Source organism: Dryobates pubescens, chromosome 1 (assembly GCF_014839835.1).
Source record: "Dryobates pubescens isolate bDryPub1 chromosome 1, bDryPub1.pri, whole genome shotgun sequence".
Classification (NCBI taxonomy): Eukaryota; Metazoa; Chordata; class Aves; order Piciformes; family Picidae; genus Dryobates; species Dryobates pubescens.
In genome coordinates, this window is record NC_071612.1 from 65,322,339 (window position 1) to 65,339,207 (window position 16,869).

General features: G+C 43.3%; 1 protein-coding gene across 11 annotated transcripts in view; it reads left to right on the plus strand.

The window, feature by feature from the left end:
• The window catches only part of DOCK3 (dedicator of cytokinesis 3), a 223,582-nt gene that overhangs the window by 169,319 nt on the left and 37,394 nt on the right, over positions 1-16,869 (plus strand). For 8 of the 11 annotated variants that reach the window (XM_054167554.1, XM_054167600.1, XM_054167564.1 and 5 more), the window contains 10 exons: positions 604-750; positions 2,801-2,899; positions 4,478-4,572; positions 6,528-6,603; positions 7,487-7,587; positions 7,842-7,900; positions 11,501-11,649; positions 14,923-15,008; positions 16,165-16,191; positions 16,312-16,407. In XM_054167554.1, the coding sequence (XP_054023529.1) occupies positions 604-750; positions 2,801-2,899; positions 4,478-4,572; positions 6,528-6,603; positions 7,487-7,587; positions 7,842-7,900; positions 11,501-11,649; positions 14,923-15,008; positions 16,165-16,191; positions 16,312-16,407 (935 nt within the window). The remainder of the gene's footprint in view (positions 1-603; positions 751-2,800; positions 2,900-4,477; positions 4,573-6,527; positions 6,604-7,486; positions 7,588-7,841; positions 7,901-11,500; positions 11,650-14,922; positions 15,009-16,164; positions 16,192-16,311; positions 16,408-16,869) is intronic. The other 3 variants (XM_054167573.1, XM_054167592.1, XM_054167579.1) reach the window with 2 other exon arrangements.

A 16,869-nucleotide genomic window follows, 5' to 3' on the forward strand; every position in this document is an offset into this window, starting at 1 on the left:
ACTAGCACTTTGTGATTCACATTAAGAGCATGCTCTAAAATTATCCAATCAATGAAATCACACTTAGTGCTGCAAACTGCTGCTGAGTTTAAACACCCAGCTTTGATGATCATAGTACTCTGATCTCAAATGGTAACCTGATCATTTAAAGCAATGCTCACAAACAGAGGGTGGTGAAGTTTCCCCCCCTGACTCCAAAGGAGGAAACTCATGGTGCTAAATATAATTCCTAGCAATGTGTATTTCCAGTTGCAGGATATGGGTTAGTTTGAAAGGAACGAGATGAAAGGCATTGTGGTAATAAGTTAAAATAATACTGCTATGGAATAAAGGTTCCTGAACATAATTTGATCCCATTGTGTTCTAGAGTGTATGCAGATTATAGATTTACCTTTATGGCTGTGACCCTGAATGTTTCCATCACACTGAGGAGGTACCGGGCACACGCACACTGGCATCACAACGGTATCTGGTACCAGTGAGGAATGTGACTGCGCTTCGAACGGCTGTTACAGAGCTCGCTGTCAGCACTCATGTGAATTGTCTTTGCCCAGTCTGTTCTCTCCAGTTTCTAACCGTCTGTTTGCTCACCACTTACTGTAGGAGGGAGATGTCGTGGAGGAGGTTGAGATGATGGTGGAGAGCCTCCTGGATGTGCTTTTACAAACTCTGCTTACAATCATGAGTAAATCGCAGTCTCAGGAGGCGGTAAGAGGGCAGCGTTGCCCGCAGTGCACAGCAGAAATCACTGTTAGTAACTAACAATCAGTTTCTATTTCCTGCTTCTCTAACCTTTGGTCCAGTCCCTCACCACCACTGGCACCTCATTATCATCTCTGCTGCATGAATACCCAGGGCTTTGTCTCTTTCCCTTAATAAGCCACAAATCCATGCCTTCCTCTGCACTAGTGAGGTGTGCAGGAAACAGAGATGCTCAGGAAGCTTTGGTAGCTTTCCAAGTTGCTTTCTTGTCTTTGCAGCTGTGATTGAGAGTTACTGTTTAGAACTTGAGGCCTGTGCTAGCTGAGTAGCTGCCTAGGGCTTCATCTTCAAAGAGGTATCTCCAAGAGCCATTGTGCATCAGGCTCTGATTCCTAAGGCTGAGAATGCTGTAATGCTCAGTAGACAAGTGTCCTTGCTCAACACCTTGGAAAGCTTCTGTCCATATTTACTGATGATTTTGTGCAAATGCAATGCAGCATATTTTTGGAAGAGAAAGGAACAGGTCAAGTGAGCTGTTGAGCTTGGTGGGAGAAGTGGGAAAAGCCACTACTTTGTCCAGACTGCCAGCATAAGCCCAAGGGAAAAAATATTTTCTTTGACACTCAGTGGAAGAGATGAAAAAGAATAGAATTTCGCTGTTCAGCTTTATTTCTGCATTTGCTGCCCTTTTCTATTTCAGTCTATTTTTGCCTGTCAGAGTCCCTAATGCAGCTTTTGCACAATGTCTGATGTTAAGCTGTTGTGCAGAACATGGCTTTTTATAGACTCTCTATCAAAAGGCCGAAACCTCAGAGGTATTGTTGAGGTAGATGTACACTAAGGCACACTGCTCACATGAAAAAAGTTGGTACCTTTCCACATTAGCTCAATACATTAAGTAGCAAATGGGAGAATGCTAGTGAAGAACAAGACATGCAGTAGCTTTCAGACGTGGTTTTTTGACAGAAAACAAGCCGCTCGCTTGCACATGTCCAGTAACTTCTCAATTTCCTTTTACTGCTGCCAGTTGGCTTACTGTTAGTTGTCACATGCCACCTCACACATAAGAGCACACCTTTGTTCCTGATGAAGCCCTGTAAAGTTTAGTGCAGCAACCTGTCTCAAAACTTCTGGGCAGACGCTTGAACCAATTAGGAAAAAAGAATTAAGGGGGAAGGGACAGTCCCAAGTATAAAATCCCCTTGTAATTGTTCCCAAAGTTGTGTTTGACAGTACAAGTTGTGTTTGACAGTACAGTCAGTTGGGGAATCTGATCAGAAAGCAGTTTCTGTATTTTCCAAATTGATTGTCACTGAAAAAAATACTGGGTGAGAGACTGGCAGTCAGAAGCCATAGTCCTTTTGTTCTTGGCACTGCCTTGTTTGTTGTCTTGGACAAATTGCTTAACTTCTCTGTGCTTTGCTTTCAGATATGTAAAATGGGGGAGCTCATCTTTGGAAAACACTTTGGGATACTGTGGTAACTGGTTAGGGTGCATCTGCTTTGCAGGCCAGAAATGTAATTGTAGCTCATGTAGGCATCCTCAAACTTTAGTCAGGACATCTTCCTGGAGTACTGTTAGCGCTATAGCTATGACAGCATGTAACTTGGTGAACACTAAGGAGCCCAGTATTTGCAAAGTTCCATACACCTTCTGTAGCCCCAGCTGATGTCTTGCTGTCATCACTTTACAGTTGGGAGTATTAAAGCCTAGTAGTTTAAAAAATTCCTGGTATGTTTGCATGAGCTGCAGTCACACCTTTGATAGACAGTTTATTAAATGACTGAAAAAGGTGATTGTCAAAAATTGCATGCTTGGAGGGCGCGTCATTAATGCTTGTATTAATCATTTAAAATTATTATTGTTAGAGTACAACATTGGTTAAAAGACCTTTAAAACTGGCAGGAGTCTCCAAGATCTGTATCCCTATGTACTGACAGGAATTCAAGAACTATTTTAATCTCTGCATGTCAGCTTTCCTCTCATAGGCATTGGGGCCATTTCAGACCCCTCCCTCTATACCTTACCCCAGGTTGATTTTTACATTTCTGGTATTTCAGACTGTCTGAATGAAATAGTTTTTCATTTGGCCAACAGGGAGAATATGTCTCCTGCCTTTTATCTTTGCTTCGTCAGATGTCAGACACTCATTTCCAGCACTTACTGGACAACTTCCAAAGCAAGGATGAACTAAAGGTACATCAGAACATCATGTTTGTAGGGAGTTCACTCAGAATGGGAGAGCAGAGGGGAATCCCTCCAGCATTCCTTGCTCTGCTAATCATTCCTACTCACTGGCACTCTGTTCATGGACCTTCCTTTTACTTCTATAATGGGTGTTGTGTGTTACAAAACTTTGAAGACCACAGGGCACTGTAGTTATCCCCAGAACAGCAACTGAAGTCCCAAGATAGATATCTTCAGACATAAAAGGCTAGTGTTATTGCACCATGTAGAACCTACTCAGAGGAGCAGGGGGTGAATGTAAAGTCAGTTGTCCTATAGCATTTTACTCTTAAGGTGAACATGCACTTACTTATGAAGGGTGTCCATTTTATGCCAAAATAGAATTTCAGGCATTGTTGTGCATGTCTCTAGCAGACAAAAATCTTTCCTGGGCAAGCAGTACCTTACTACTCCACTTGCTGCATGCTTCCCAAATTTGGGAACATTAAATTATGTCCCCTGATGAACTGAAGGGGTTGGTGAGGGGTGCAGACCTCTCTGGTAGCTTTTCTGCCACTGACGTTTTCTGAAACTGCACACCTCAAAAGTTCAGCAAATAACCTTTTATCTCAACTTTCGTAGGGAAGAGGAGCATCTCTGACAACAGTCTGCTTAAAAGGCAGAATCATTTCATTACTAAAGACAAGATTTTATATACAATGCTTTCAATTAGGAAAAGGAAAGGCATTATATTCACTTAGAACTGTTACATCTAGGCCAAAATGAGGTCAGAAGTCAAGGAGCTTCTGATGCTTTACTTGTAGCTCAGTTACACCAAGGTATTCATCTCCTCTCCCCAAATAATGGGAGAACACTTTTCAGGAAACCTTGCACTGCCACTTTCTGTGCCATCTTGATTTTGTGTGAAGAGAAACAAAACAATAAAATCCTAGCTTGCAAGGCCAGCAGCCTGACATGTTTTATCTTGGCTGTTCTTTATGGACACACTGGTGCAGGTAGTCATAAAACAAAAACATCTTCAGGTTTGGGGGGTTTTTTTGAGAGCAGAGAATCAGTTGAAGGTGTTTCAGAGATCTTTCTGCTGCATATTGCCAGAAATGGCTTTATCTGTTACTATTTTTAAAACATATGTAGGAGTTTTACCAGGCTGGGGTGTGGGGGTTTTGACAAATTTGTAGCAGAAATGCAAAGGAATTTGGACAGATACATTAATTTAAATTAATGCATAAATGTATGGTTATGGTTCCAGTACATTTGAAAATAGCTACAAATTGACTCCGGGACTCTGGATGACAGCATGAGAAGTCAAACGCGATTATGCACATAAGCAATATTTTCATCCCACCACAGAAGTTAAGCTTTAGAAGCCTGCTGCAGGTTGTTCAGTACATGGGTGAAGCACACAAAATGAAGAGAGCTGTATCCCATTATCTGTTGTGTCCACATTTTCAGGTGAATCACCTAGGAGCACAGAGCTCAAGGGCAGCACGTATAGCTTAACTGTCTTACAGCCAGGAATAGGTTAGTCTGCGATTGCTGGTGATTTTTTATGGCTTGGTTTGTTGGGTTTTTTTCCCCTGTGGGCAGGAGTTCCTGCTGAAGATCTTCTGTGTGTTTCGGAACCTGATGAAAATGAGTGTCTTTCCTCGAGACTGGATGGTGATGAGGTTGCTCACCAGCAAGTAAGTAGAGAAGCAGGTATAAACTGCTGACATTCTGTACTGGGGATTTTTTCTTCTCAGCTGAGCGGTTAAAACCTGTGTTGTAGTTTGCTCCATCGGACTAGATGTGGTGATCAAGACAGGAATTCTGGAATGCTCATCCTCATTCTGCCAGTTATTTTAACACCCTGGAACTTAGGACTTCTGTCCTCATTCTGTTTCTTAAACCCTACCAGCAGACACAGATTTCAGGGTTAAAGATTTACAGCCAAAGCTGAAGCAGCTGCATTGAGGGGTAGGAGTGGCACAGCAGCTATCATAACACAGGGCAAGAAACAGCGACCGGCACCAAGTGGTGTTAAATCCAGGGCTCACAGCTCCCTCTCTCAGTAAATTCCTGCATTAAATGTCTGTCTTCTCCCATAAACATCACTCCTTAACCTGCCTAGGAGCAGGCCTCAGTTACTTCAGAAAAGGAGGAACAGACTTTGGCAATGACACCAAGTGCATTGCCTACAGAGTTATCTCTCATCCACCATTTTACTGCTTTGTTTTACCCGATTTTCTTGTTCCTGATGGGGCAGGTACTATGCTGTTTAGAATGGCAGCAGTGCAGTAAACACAAGGTGACTGGAATGATTTACTAGTTTGTTCAGATAAACTAGCTGTAGTACTGCTAGTGAAGGACAACTGGAGGGATTCCCATTAGAAAACAACATTACCATGGAAGTTTCCTAAAGGCTGACCACTCAGTGGAGTGCTACGCTCTGCAAATTCACTGTGCTAATGAGAAGGAAAAGAAGACCAAGTGCAGGGTCCAGGCACAAATCCAGGCTGGGCAGTGACTGGCTGGAAAGCAGCCCTGAGGAGAGAGACTTGGGGGTGCTGGTGGATGAGAAGCTCAACAGGAGCTCTCAGTGTGCACCTGCAGCCCGGAAAGCCAATCAGATCCTGGGGTGCATCAAGAGAAGTGTGGCCAGCAGCTCTGGTGAGACCCCACCTGTAGTACTGCCTCCAGTTCTGGAGCCCCTATTACAAGAGGGATCTGGAGGTGCTGGAAAGTGTCCAGAGAAGGGCCACGAGGATGATCAGAGGGCTGGAGCACCTCTCATATGAGGACAGACTGAAAGAGTTGGGGCTGTTCAGTCTGGAGAAGAGAAGGCTCCCAGGTGACCTAATTGTGGCCTTCCAGTATCTGAAGGGGGCCTACAAGAAGGCTGGGGGGGAACTTCTCAGGATATCTGGTAGTGATAGGACTAAGGGGAATGGAATGTAGCTGGAGGTGGGGAGGAAGGTCTTCACCATGAGAGTGGTGAAGCCCTGGCATGGGCTGTCCAGGAAGGTGGTTGGGGCCCCATCCCTGGAGGTATTTAAGCCCAGGCTGGATGAGGCTCTGGCCAGCCTGATCTGGTGTGGGGTGTCCCTGCCCATGGCAGGGGGGTTGGAACTAGATGATCCTTGTGGTCCTTTCCAACCCTGACTGATACTATGATACTAAGTGGATTTCAGTACTTGAATTGCAAAGATTAAATGAAGTTCTGCAAGAAAAGACAAATCCACAGGTAAGAGTAGGTATCTCAGCTGCTGTAGGTTACCCAGTTTGCTTTGGCATAATTTTCCCGTTAGTTGGAGCCTGATGGGTATGTTTAGCAGTGTTACTGCTAAAGCGTTGCTTTTGCATGAATCACAGATGTGCTGTTTCTTTTGATACAGTTGTTATTTTATCTGCATTCTATTTATTAATCCTTATATTTGTATCACATGCTTTTATTGCCTTATGTTTATTAACATATGTTTAGATTAAAATGTTTATTAAAGCACAAAATGACTTCTGTGTGAATCTAGTAGTGCTGCCACGCAGAATGCCCATCTCTGCACAGACACTGAAATCAGCACCACAGACCAGTGCCATACATTAGATATACTCCAGATTCAAATGATCTCTTTTTGTTTTCTGTTTCTGTTTTTGACTGCAGTATCATAGTCACAACAGTTCAGTACCTGTCTTCTGCACTGCATAAGAATTTCACAGAAGCCGACTTTGATTTTAAGGTAAGAATTGATACTCAGAAACTGTCCTGACACCTGTATAAACTAGCAGTAACAAAGGAGCAAGAGCTGCTCTCTACTTTACCTGATTACATTGGCAGCATTTATTAGAGTATCTGTGAAGGAAGATGGACTAACTGATAAGACAGGAATTTGAATCTCTGGTGGAATTAAGGGGAAGTAGAAGAAATGGAGGCCCTCATAAAGACAATGAGAATCTTCTCAAGCAGTGGAGCTTGTGGAGGATGCTGTCTCACAGATTCGTGGGTAGTAAAATGTAAACCTGGGTAATATTTTCCTGAAGCTGGGACACAGAATCTTTCCCTCCCAGAGGTCTCTTCTTTTTGGCTGTTGACTTAAAACTTGGAGGAACACAGGTATCTTAGAGAGTGTTTTCCCAGTGTCTGATGTTGTTGAAAAGGGCAACAAGTTTAGTGTTACTAAGGAAAAGCTGCCAGACATACACGTAAGGATGTGTACATGATGGCAAAAGCCTCCTTTCTTTAGGAAATCATAGGGTTCTCATTCAAGACAGAGTGTAATATGGGGGGGGGTTGAGGAATGAAATCTGTTTAGCCTGTAGAAAAAAACATTTTAAAACTTTGCTGCAGTGATTAAGGTCATTCCTTTTTGAACTTGCAGTGCTAAGAGGAAAACCCAGTGGCATTTCCTTCCTGGAGTTCTTCATTTCAGTTTCTGCTAGGTTTTAAGTAGTCCATTGGTATCCTTAACAGTTCAGTATCTCAAGAGTTAAGATATATACTGATTAGGTTACCTCTTGATTACAAAAGGGAGTGGTAATTCTGTGTGGAAAGGAATGTTTGTCTCATGCTTGTTTAAAACTTACTCCTTAAGATTGTTATAAAACTTCATTCTTGTGTCTCAGGTGTGGAACTCCTATTTCAGCCTGGCAGTTTTGTTTATAAACCAGCCCAGTCTCCAACTAGAAAATGCCACACCAGCTAAGAGGAAGAAGATTCTGGATAAGTAAGAACAAGTTCTGTTGGGTTCAGATGAGACTTGCTTTTCTACAAGTGCCTGTCATTTCTTTTGGAACTTGGCATGTGGAAATGATTGGGAAATAAATAAGTAGCTCTTCTAATACAGTGTTCAGTGATTAGTTGAGTTGTTTGATGTCCTTACATTTGCTTAAACATGACTCTGGTGATGTTGTTGTTTTTCATATCACTGCCTTGCCAGTTACTGCTCCATTAGGCAGTTGTCTACCTCCTCTTTTTCAGATATGGTGATATGAGAGTGATGATGGCATATGAACTCTTCAGCATGTGGCAGAACCTGGGTATGTCTCTTCCTTCTATGTCCTAACAACCAAAGCCAAAGTAACCCCAGATTTTTGTTGCATTTTGCTTACTTTTTGTAGCATCATAGAATACTTAGATTCTCTTAAAAGTTGTAGAACCAGGAGGCACTTCCCCCACCAAAAACTCTCACCTGCACTGTCTCATCATCCTTTTTTACTGAAATAATACATTCCCATGAATTTGAATGCTTTCTTCTTACATGTGACAGTGGCAGGTTTGGGTTGTTTTGACACATCAGTGACAGGTTTTTATGTATTTGCAAATATAAAATCAGCTTCTTCTAGTCCCTTCAACTGTGCTGCAGTCAGGTTCCCGTGGAGATACACAGTTTCTTTCAGACTTCTGTCTGATCTATGTAAAGAAAATCTAAATTTTCACAGCTTTATCATTTTGTAGGTGATTCAAAAGCCAAAGCTGTGGTTCAAAACTACAGAATCATAGAACGATTTAGACTAGAAAAGACACTGAAGAGCATTGAGTCCAACCAGAAACCTAACACTGCCCAGTCCAGCATGGGTTTAGGAAGGGCAGGTCCTGCCTGACCAACCTGATCTCCTTCTATGATCAGGTGACTGCCTGGTGGATGTGGGGCAGGCTGTGGATGTAGTCTACCTGGACCTCAGCAAGGCCTTTGACACCATCCCCCATAGCAAACTCCTGGCCAAGCTGTCAGCCCATGGCTTGGATGGGAGCACACTGCGATGGGTTAGGAACTGGCTGGAGGGCCGAGCCCAGAGAGTGGTGGTGAATGGTGCCACATCCAGCTGGCAGCCAGTCACCAGTGGTGTGCCCCAGGGATCAGTGCTGGGCCCCATGCTCTTTAACATCTTTATTGATGATCTGGATGAGGGCATCGAGTCCATCATCAGTAAATTTGCTGACGACACCAAGCTGGGGGCAGGAGTTGATCTGCTGGAGGGTAGAGAGGCTCTGCAGAGGGACCTGGACAGGCTGGACAGATGGGCAGAGTCCAAGGGCAGGAGATTGAACACATCCAAGTGCAGGGTTCTGCACATTGGCCACAACAACCCCATGCAGAGCTACAGGCTGGGGTCAGAGTGGCTGGAGAGCAGCCAGGAAGAGAGGGACCTGGGGGTGCTGGTTGTTGGTAGGCTGAACATGAGCCTGCAGTGTGCCCAGGCAGCTAAGAGGGCCAATGGCATCCTGGCCTGCATCAGGAACAGTGTGGCCAGCAGGAGCAGGGAGGTCATTCTGCCCCTGTACACTGCACTGGTTAGGCCACACCTTGAGTCCTGTGTCCAGTTCTGGGCCCCTCAGTTTAGGAAGGAGGTTGACTTGCTGGAACGAGTCCAGAGAAGAGCAACAAAGTTGGTGAGGGGTTTGGAGCACAGTCCTTTGAGGAGAGGCTGAGGGAGCTGGGGTTGCTTAGCCTGGAGAAGAGGAGACTCAGGGGTGACCTTATTACTCTCTACAACTACCTGAAGGGAGGTTGTAGACAGACGGATGTTGGTCTCTTCTCCCACGCAGCCAGTACCAGAACAAGGGGACACAGTCTCAGGCAGCACCAGGGGAGGTTCAGGCTGGATGTTAGGAAGAAGTTCTACACAGAGAGAGTGATTGCCCATTGGAATGGGCTGCCTGGGGAGGTGGTGGAGTCGCCGTCATTGGAGGTGTTCAGGAGAAGACTTGACGGGGTGCTTGGTGCCGTGGGTTAGTTGTTTGGGTGGTGTTGGATTGGTTGATGGGTTGGACGCAATGATCTTGAAGGTCTCTTCCAACCTGGTTTATTCTATGTATTCTAAACCACAGCTATGTGTGTTTGATAATAGAGCCCAGAACTGACATACAGTGAAGCTGCGTTTCTGTGTCTTCAGGTACCTGGTGTGCACAGCAAACCCTATGCAACTACTTAAAAAAGAATTAAGAAAACAAACAGAAAGCCCAACCCCTGCAAAAGCCCTGTCCACAGTAACATGATGTTTGTGACAAAAAGTCAATTTCTGCAACCCCTTTGACCTGTTCCTATGTGTTTTGGTAATAAAGTAAGCACATTACAAAGTAGGGAAAAATATAGCTCACCAAGGCTCTCAAAAGGTAAAAGGATATTTTTCATCTGGGACTTGTGCTTCTGGAAGTGTGCTGCTGCAGTCTTGGGTTTAATTGATTCAAGATTTTATTGATAGGAGAGGCAAATGATACCTGTACAGCATCAGAGCAAGCCCAGCTAGGCCAGTACCCTGCTTCCAAAAAGCAATACCCATGGAAACGTTTGGGATGAAGGAAGTGTGTAGTATTCTAGAGGAAAAAGAAGTCCTGCTGATAGACATCACAAATAATACAAAGTGTGGAGAAGAAAGAAATCATCAAATGGGGTAAAGGAATGGTACAACTCCGATGGGATAACTTGATGACATGGCTGCAGGGCAAATATGGACATTTTAGCTGTAGGAGTGCTGTTCAAGAAAACAGAAGGCTACAAATGTGTCATGCTCTTAACGGGCTGAATGGGAGCTATCTGTAAAATGCTACGAGTCAAAGATTCTGTCATCTTTGGGAAAACATCTAAGTTTGGAACAGAAGAGGGACAATATCACTGCCACAGGTTTCTCATAAGTGCATCTGATTCTAGAGTAGTTCACCTGATTCTGATTTCTACAGCTAAAAAAAGAAAAACAAAACCCAAAGACAAGTTGGAGAGAGTTCAGAGCACAGAAAGGAATTAAGAAAATGCCTTGTTATAAAACACTAAGTAAGACTGACCCATCTTGAAAAACTTAGATGACACAGCCAGCCTTCATCAGAGTTTCTAAGCATCTTGTGTGGAGAATACAAGGCTCTCCAATGTAAGAGATCAAATAACCAGAACATGATGCTAGAAAAATTCAGCTGAGAAGTGAGAAGCTCACTTTAGATAGGTAGATGCAGATATTTATCACTGAATGTTGTTCTAAAGACAGCCACTTGAATTTGTTCTCCGTGACTGCGTAGTAACCGTGGCACAGAAGAAACTTGGTGAAGGGCCTTGGGTTTCTGTGCTGAGAAACAATGCAATTTGGTCCTAAGTTAAGGTCAGCTATTGAATTGAGACTTCTATAGCACTGAGGTTGAAGAGCTCTATATATAGTTTGTCCAATTCTAAATATGCTCTATTGAATATTGTTCTCACCAAGCCTTTCAGAAGCTTTTTTTTTTCCCCCAAATAAGCAGTATCTGTGGCCTCTTTTCCCCCTAGTTAGTATGTTTTACTTTGGTTATTTTTGACAGTTTGAATTCCTTTGCAAGTAAAATGCACTGACAGTTTTTGCTGAAGGCTTTCACAGTGAAATTAGAAATGCTCTTAGAGACTTTGCAAGTAGTGATGTAAAGCAAATACTGCTTTTCTAGTCCTTTCAGGAAAAGAATGTGTTTGCTTTTCTAATGCTCATGCCTACTACTTTCCACATGTCATTGCTGCAGGGGTTCCCTGTTTTCCTAGTGGCAGATAATGAAGGAATAGAATAGAATAGGATTAACCAGGTTGGAAGAGACCTTTGAGATCATCAAGTCCAACCTATCATCCAACACTATCTAATCAACTAAAGGCTTGTATTTAATTGCAGTTGCTTTGTGTTGTACAGGTGAACACAAGATTCACTTTATTCCTGGAATGATTGGACCCTTCCTTGGTGTTACTCTTGTTCCTCAACCAGAAGTTCGGAATATCATGATCCCTATTTTCCATGACATGATGGACTGGGAGCAGAGGAAGAACGGCAACTTCAAACAGGTGAAGTCACTTCCCAGGCATTTGCAGTATCCCTTTTCTTGCTCCAGCTGCAAGGTCCAGCTGGAGGCAAGGCCTTTTGTACCTCTTGGTTGTGTCTGATTGTGAAGAAGATGCTGTCATGTAAGTATGTAAAACTAGACAATTTGAAGCATAACTCACAGAACTACTGCAGGAGTCCCAAGATTCTTTAAGCAGTGCACTTTACTGCAAGCTGTGTTTCTCATGAACAAAGGAGCAACACGCTATCACAAGGGTCATGCGGAAAACAAAAGGATTTTTATAGTGCTGGGCTCTCAGTCAACCATTTAATGAGTCAGATTAAGATCCAAAACTGGAGATGTAAGGATTGAGGCAGCATTTGTGAAAGCAGTGGTCTTTGCCTCTCTGTCTTCAGGTTCCAGCTAGAAAGTCTTACTGCATAATCACATAACTCTACCATGCTTTGAAATGGGCTCTGCAACTGCACGCTTTTTAACAAACTGTAGCAGTTCTCCTGGAATGGTGATGTCCACCAGCAGGGCTGTGGTTTCACAGTATCACAGTATAACCAAGGTTGGAAGAGACCCCAAGGATCATCAAGTCCAACCTGTCCCAACAGACCTCACGACTAGACCATGGCACCAAGTGCCACGTCCAATCTCCCCTTGAACACCTCCAGGGATGGTGACTCCACCACCTCCCTGGGCAGCACATCCCAATGACGAACGACTTGCTCGGTGAAGAACTTTCTCCTCACCTCGAGTCTAAACCTCCCCTGGCACAGCTTGAGACTGTGTCCTCTTGTTCTGGTGCTGGTTGCCTGGGAGAAGAGACCAACCCCCTCCTGGCTACAACCACCCTTCAGGGAGTTGTAGAGAGCAATGAGGTCACCCCTGACCGTTCTTTTCTCCAGGCTAAACAACCCCAGCTCCCTCAGCCTCTCCTCACAGGGCTGTGCTCAAGGCCTCTCCCCAGCCTTGTTGCCCTTCTCTGGACACGTTCAAGTGTCTCAATGTCCTTCTTAAACTGAGGGGCCCAGAACTGGACACAGGACTCAAGGTGTGGCCTAACCAATGCAGAGTACAGGGGCACAATGACCTCCCTGCTCCTGCTGGCCACACTATTCCTAATACAGGCCAGGATGCCATTGGCCCTCTTGGCCACCTGGGCACACTGCTGGCTCATGTTTAGGCGGGTCCCTCTCTGTTTGGCAGCTCTCAGCCACTCTGACCCCAGCCTGTAGCTCTGCATGGGGTTGCTGTGGCCAAAGTGCAGACCCTGGCACTTGGACTTGTTAAATGCCATGCCATTGGACTCTGCCTATCTGTCCAGTCGGTCGAGGTCCCTCTGCACAAGCTCAGAGTGCAAAACACAGAGAGGAGTCTCTGTCATTTTTGTTGCCCAGTCACGGTCAGACAATTCCTTACATTTTCCAGTGCAAAAAAGATCCTTGGAATGCAGAGTATTAAAGGATCAGTTTGGACTGGATCTTCAAATGACAGTGCTTCCTTGTTGTGTTTAGGGCAATAGTGGGGGCAGGTATCCGAAGATCTGTGCTCTCAGGGAGTAAATACTTCTATTTAAATAATCACAATTCATGTGATTATTTATTACCTGCACACACTAAAATACCAGGTCTAATCTATTATTCCAGGAGAATAAAAGACTGTAACCTGGCCTACTAAAGGCTGTTTGGGAAAGCTTGTATTTTCCTCCATCTTCAACCTTGATTATTACTATTACTGTTTTTCCTGCTGTTATTACAGTAGCATTTGATCATGGTCCTCCTTTCGCTTGTTCCAGCATAACAATAGAACAGTCCCTGCTCTAGCATTCACAGACACAAGTACCTACACTAATCTTCAAGTTTCTGGACTTGTTTACATTTGTGTATCAAGATGAACTCTTCATAATCCTCATTTAATTTTTATACTCAACTTGAGCTCCCAAGAATATTTCCCACCTCACCTGTGGAGCAAATTTCCACACCATTTAATGAAGCATATATTGTAACTTTCTAAGATTAGACATGGAATAATCATCTGTATTAGTGAGAATGAAAGAAATGGTTCCAAAGCACAAGATGGATTAGGCTTGATAACCGTTAGCTGATGGAACCAGGAAGTTACTTGTGCCCAGTACATCACCAGACAGCTGGGCAGATGCATTACTGGTTTCTGTCAAGTGACTCTAGATCACAAGCAAAGACAGGGTAGTTTTTGAGCTTCTCTTTACTTTTTGAATACTAAATTGGCTCTCAGAAAATAGACAAATTCTGAAATGTTGAAGCCCATTTTAAATTTCTTCAGTAGCCCATGTTGTCACAAGGCAGGGTTTTTAGTGATGCTGTGTAATAAGGCAGTGATTCAGGTCTCCCTTGAATGACTTCAGCAACAAGAGCACTAGCTCCTTTTGTGTGTCACTGGATGATTTGCTTTTCCTTCTCATTTTTATCACCTTTGCCATTTGGCAGCTGAAAAACAGAGAGAAACTCAAACTCTTTGTCTTTAAATAACAAGAAGACTTATTTCTACAAACAGCTTCAGCCTTTAGAAACCTCTGTCTTCATGTAGTACTAATGAAGATAACAAAGACTACTCCTTTCAGGACTACATTTAATAGTTTTGCATAATGTTAGAGGTATTGATTTCCGCACTTGAATTAATTTTAAGGGAATGTCTGATATCAAACTTGATAACAGGACATATTAGGCTGGGGGGGTGTGTGGAAATTAATACCTATTCAACACTGTTGTGGCCCTTTATATAAGTGTGAAAAGAAAATTCATCATATAGAGAGCCTTGACAAAACTGATTTTAATGACCAAACAATCTTCCTGTGTAATGATGCCTGGCTGACTGGAAATCAGCTACCTAACAACAGAACTGTCCCACCGGCAGTAACACCATGAATTGCTTTCTCTGTGTGGCTGTTCTGCTGAAGTACAGGATATAGTGTATCTGATGTACTGGTTCACAGAAAGTATGTCTGAATGATGTGTTTGATAATAGAATAAACTTCAGAAACTCCTCTGAGCAGCAGCATTACCCCCCCGGGATGTTCGTTTAGACCCTGATAAGCAAAAGGAGAATTTAATTTTAGTCCTTTCATTTCACTGAAAAATGAGAAAAGCGTGTCCCCTGAGCCACAGAGAAACCCAGCACTTGCTCACAGAAGTGGGCAGCCCTAGGGCATGAGAAATAAAATATTCTTCCAGTCTTTGGAGTCTTCCAGCGTTTGGAGCTTGTCTTCTACATGACCAGCTGATTTGTAACCAATTGCTTTTTCATCCAGGTGGAAGCTGAGCTGATCGACAAGCTGGACAGCCTGGTGTCTGAAGGAAAAGGTGATGAGAACTACAGGGAGCTCTTCAGCCTGCTGTAAGCTATGCCAGTTTCTGTTCAGTGTGTTGTGCAGGAGCATTGAGAGAGTCAGAGTAGAGATCTGTGCAGCTGCTGCTGCAGTGCTGATCTTCAGAGAAAGCAGGACAGGGCTTTCTGGCAGGGTTTCATGACATGGCTCACGGAAATAGAAATACATCACTCTGATGCTGAAGAGAAGATAAAAATGTAAATTCTTCTGTGTCATATTTCTGTGAAATCTAATACAAGGCTGCACAGATAAGTGATCATCCTCCTATCAAAAACTGATTTGCTGGAGGAGCCAGTGCCTTTGTTTAGAATAATAATAGCAATAAGTGAAATCCTGGCCTTAGGATTCTTTCTCCTAGCTGGCAACTCAGACCTTGTTAGAGCAAAAGAGATTTTCCTCAGCATTTTCTTTTGATTCTTACATGTTTTGAAGCTCACATTTTGGTTGGCTCAAGAGTTGCAAGTTGCTTCTTTCATAGTCCATCAGGACACTGTATTTCCATTCCCTTTCACACCCAAAATTCCAGTAGCTCCTAAGGATAAGAAAGAAAACAATGACTTTGTATCTGACTTTCCACTTTGTTGTTATTGATTACTGATCTGTCTCCAAATTTCCTTTCCGGTGATCCTAGTTTATTTCAAAAGGACTTTATTTTGAGCTCTGAGAGCTCAGAGCAGTTAACCTTAAATCTTTTACTATTTCAGCAAGCCATGGCAATCCTTAGCAGAATTTTAGCTCTCTATTCAGACAGTAGCAGTTTGAGGTATAAAGCTTTGTTTTGCTAGACCCAGTACTTGTATTTCTGAATTTACAATGGAGCATTCATTCATTTTCAGGATAGGTAAGCCTGCCCATCCTGTATGTTTATCCTTAGGAAGCATGGAAATGTATTCAGTTCTGAGTTGTGTGTGTTCAGCCTTGGGAAGTGTGGTGCTTTACATGTACAGATAACGTGAGTCCATTTCAGGGATAAAGGAAAGATAACCTTTTAAAAACTATCATTATTCCCCTGGCAAGAGGAATATTGGGCATGTCGTTTCTTCCAGTTGAAGACATTTGTGATCTAGAATGTTAAGAATTCAGGGACTGCAGCCTGTTACTTATTTTCCCTTCTCCTTACAATTCTGTAATTTCCTTGTCTTTGCTTCATGCTGCCTGGAGTAGAACCCAGCTCTTTGGGCCTTATCCCAGGTAAGATAGTAATTCTATGGATTTGTTTCATGAGGGAGAAACCAAGTTAACTGCAGCTGTGTGCATCCACTGTGCCATTTCCCTGAATGCCTCACGTGCTGTCTTTGCATCTCCAAACAGCCTGCTGGAGAAGATTGAGCAGGAGACATGGCGGGAGACCGGAATCTCTTTTGTCACATCAGTTACCCGTCTCATGGAGCGCCTGCTTGACTATAGGTATCTGACAATGCTGACGTACTCGAAGTATAGAAGTTAGTGCAGATGTAGTACCAAATCTCTTTTCTAGAGGGAACATTTTTCTTGTTTCTCAAGCTGCTGGCAAGTAAGCAAGCCTAGCTCACTGCTGCAGGGTTCTGAGCAAAAATCCTGGAGCCCTTGTTCTCATTCCTGCATTCTCATTCCTAATAACAGCAAAGATGAAGAAATGTTTGAATGTGTAGGTTTGTACTAATGCTTAATAAGGTTGCTAAATGATGTATTTCCTTCTGTCAGTGAAATGATCTCACATAATTCAGCAACATAGATGCCAAATGCAAGAATGATCTCTGATGCCTTGCTGAATGCCTCATTGAGATATGGAGGGCCAGAAAACTTTTCATCTGAGGAAAGTCTGACATATCAGCTGATAACTCCTGTGCAAGACTCCACTCTAAATTAGGCATGCTTTGTTTGGTTTTA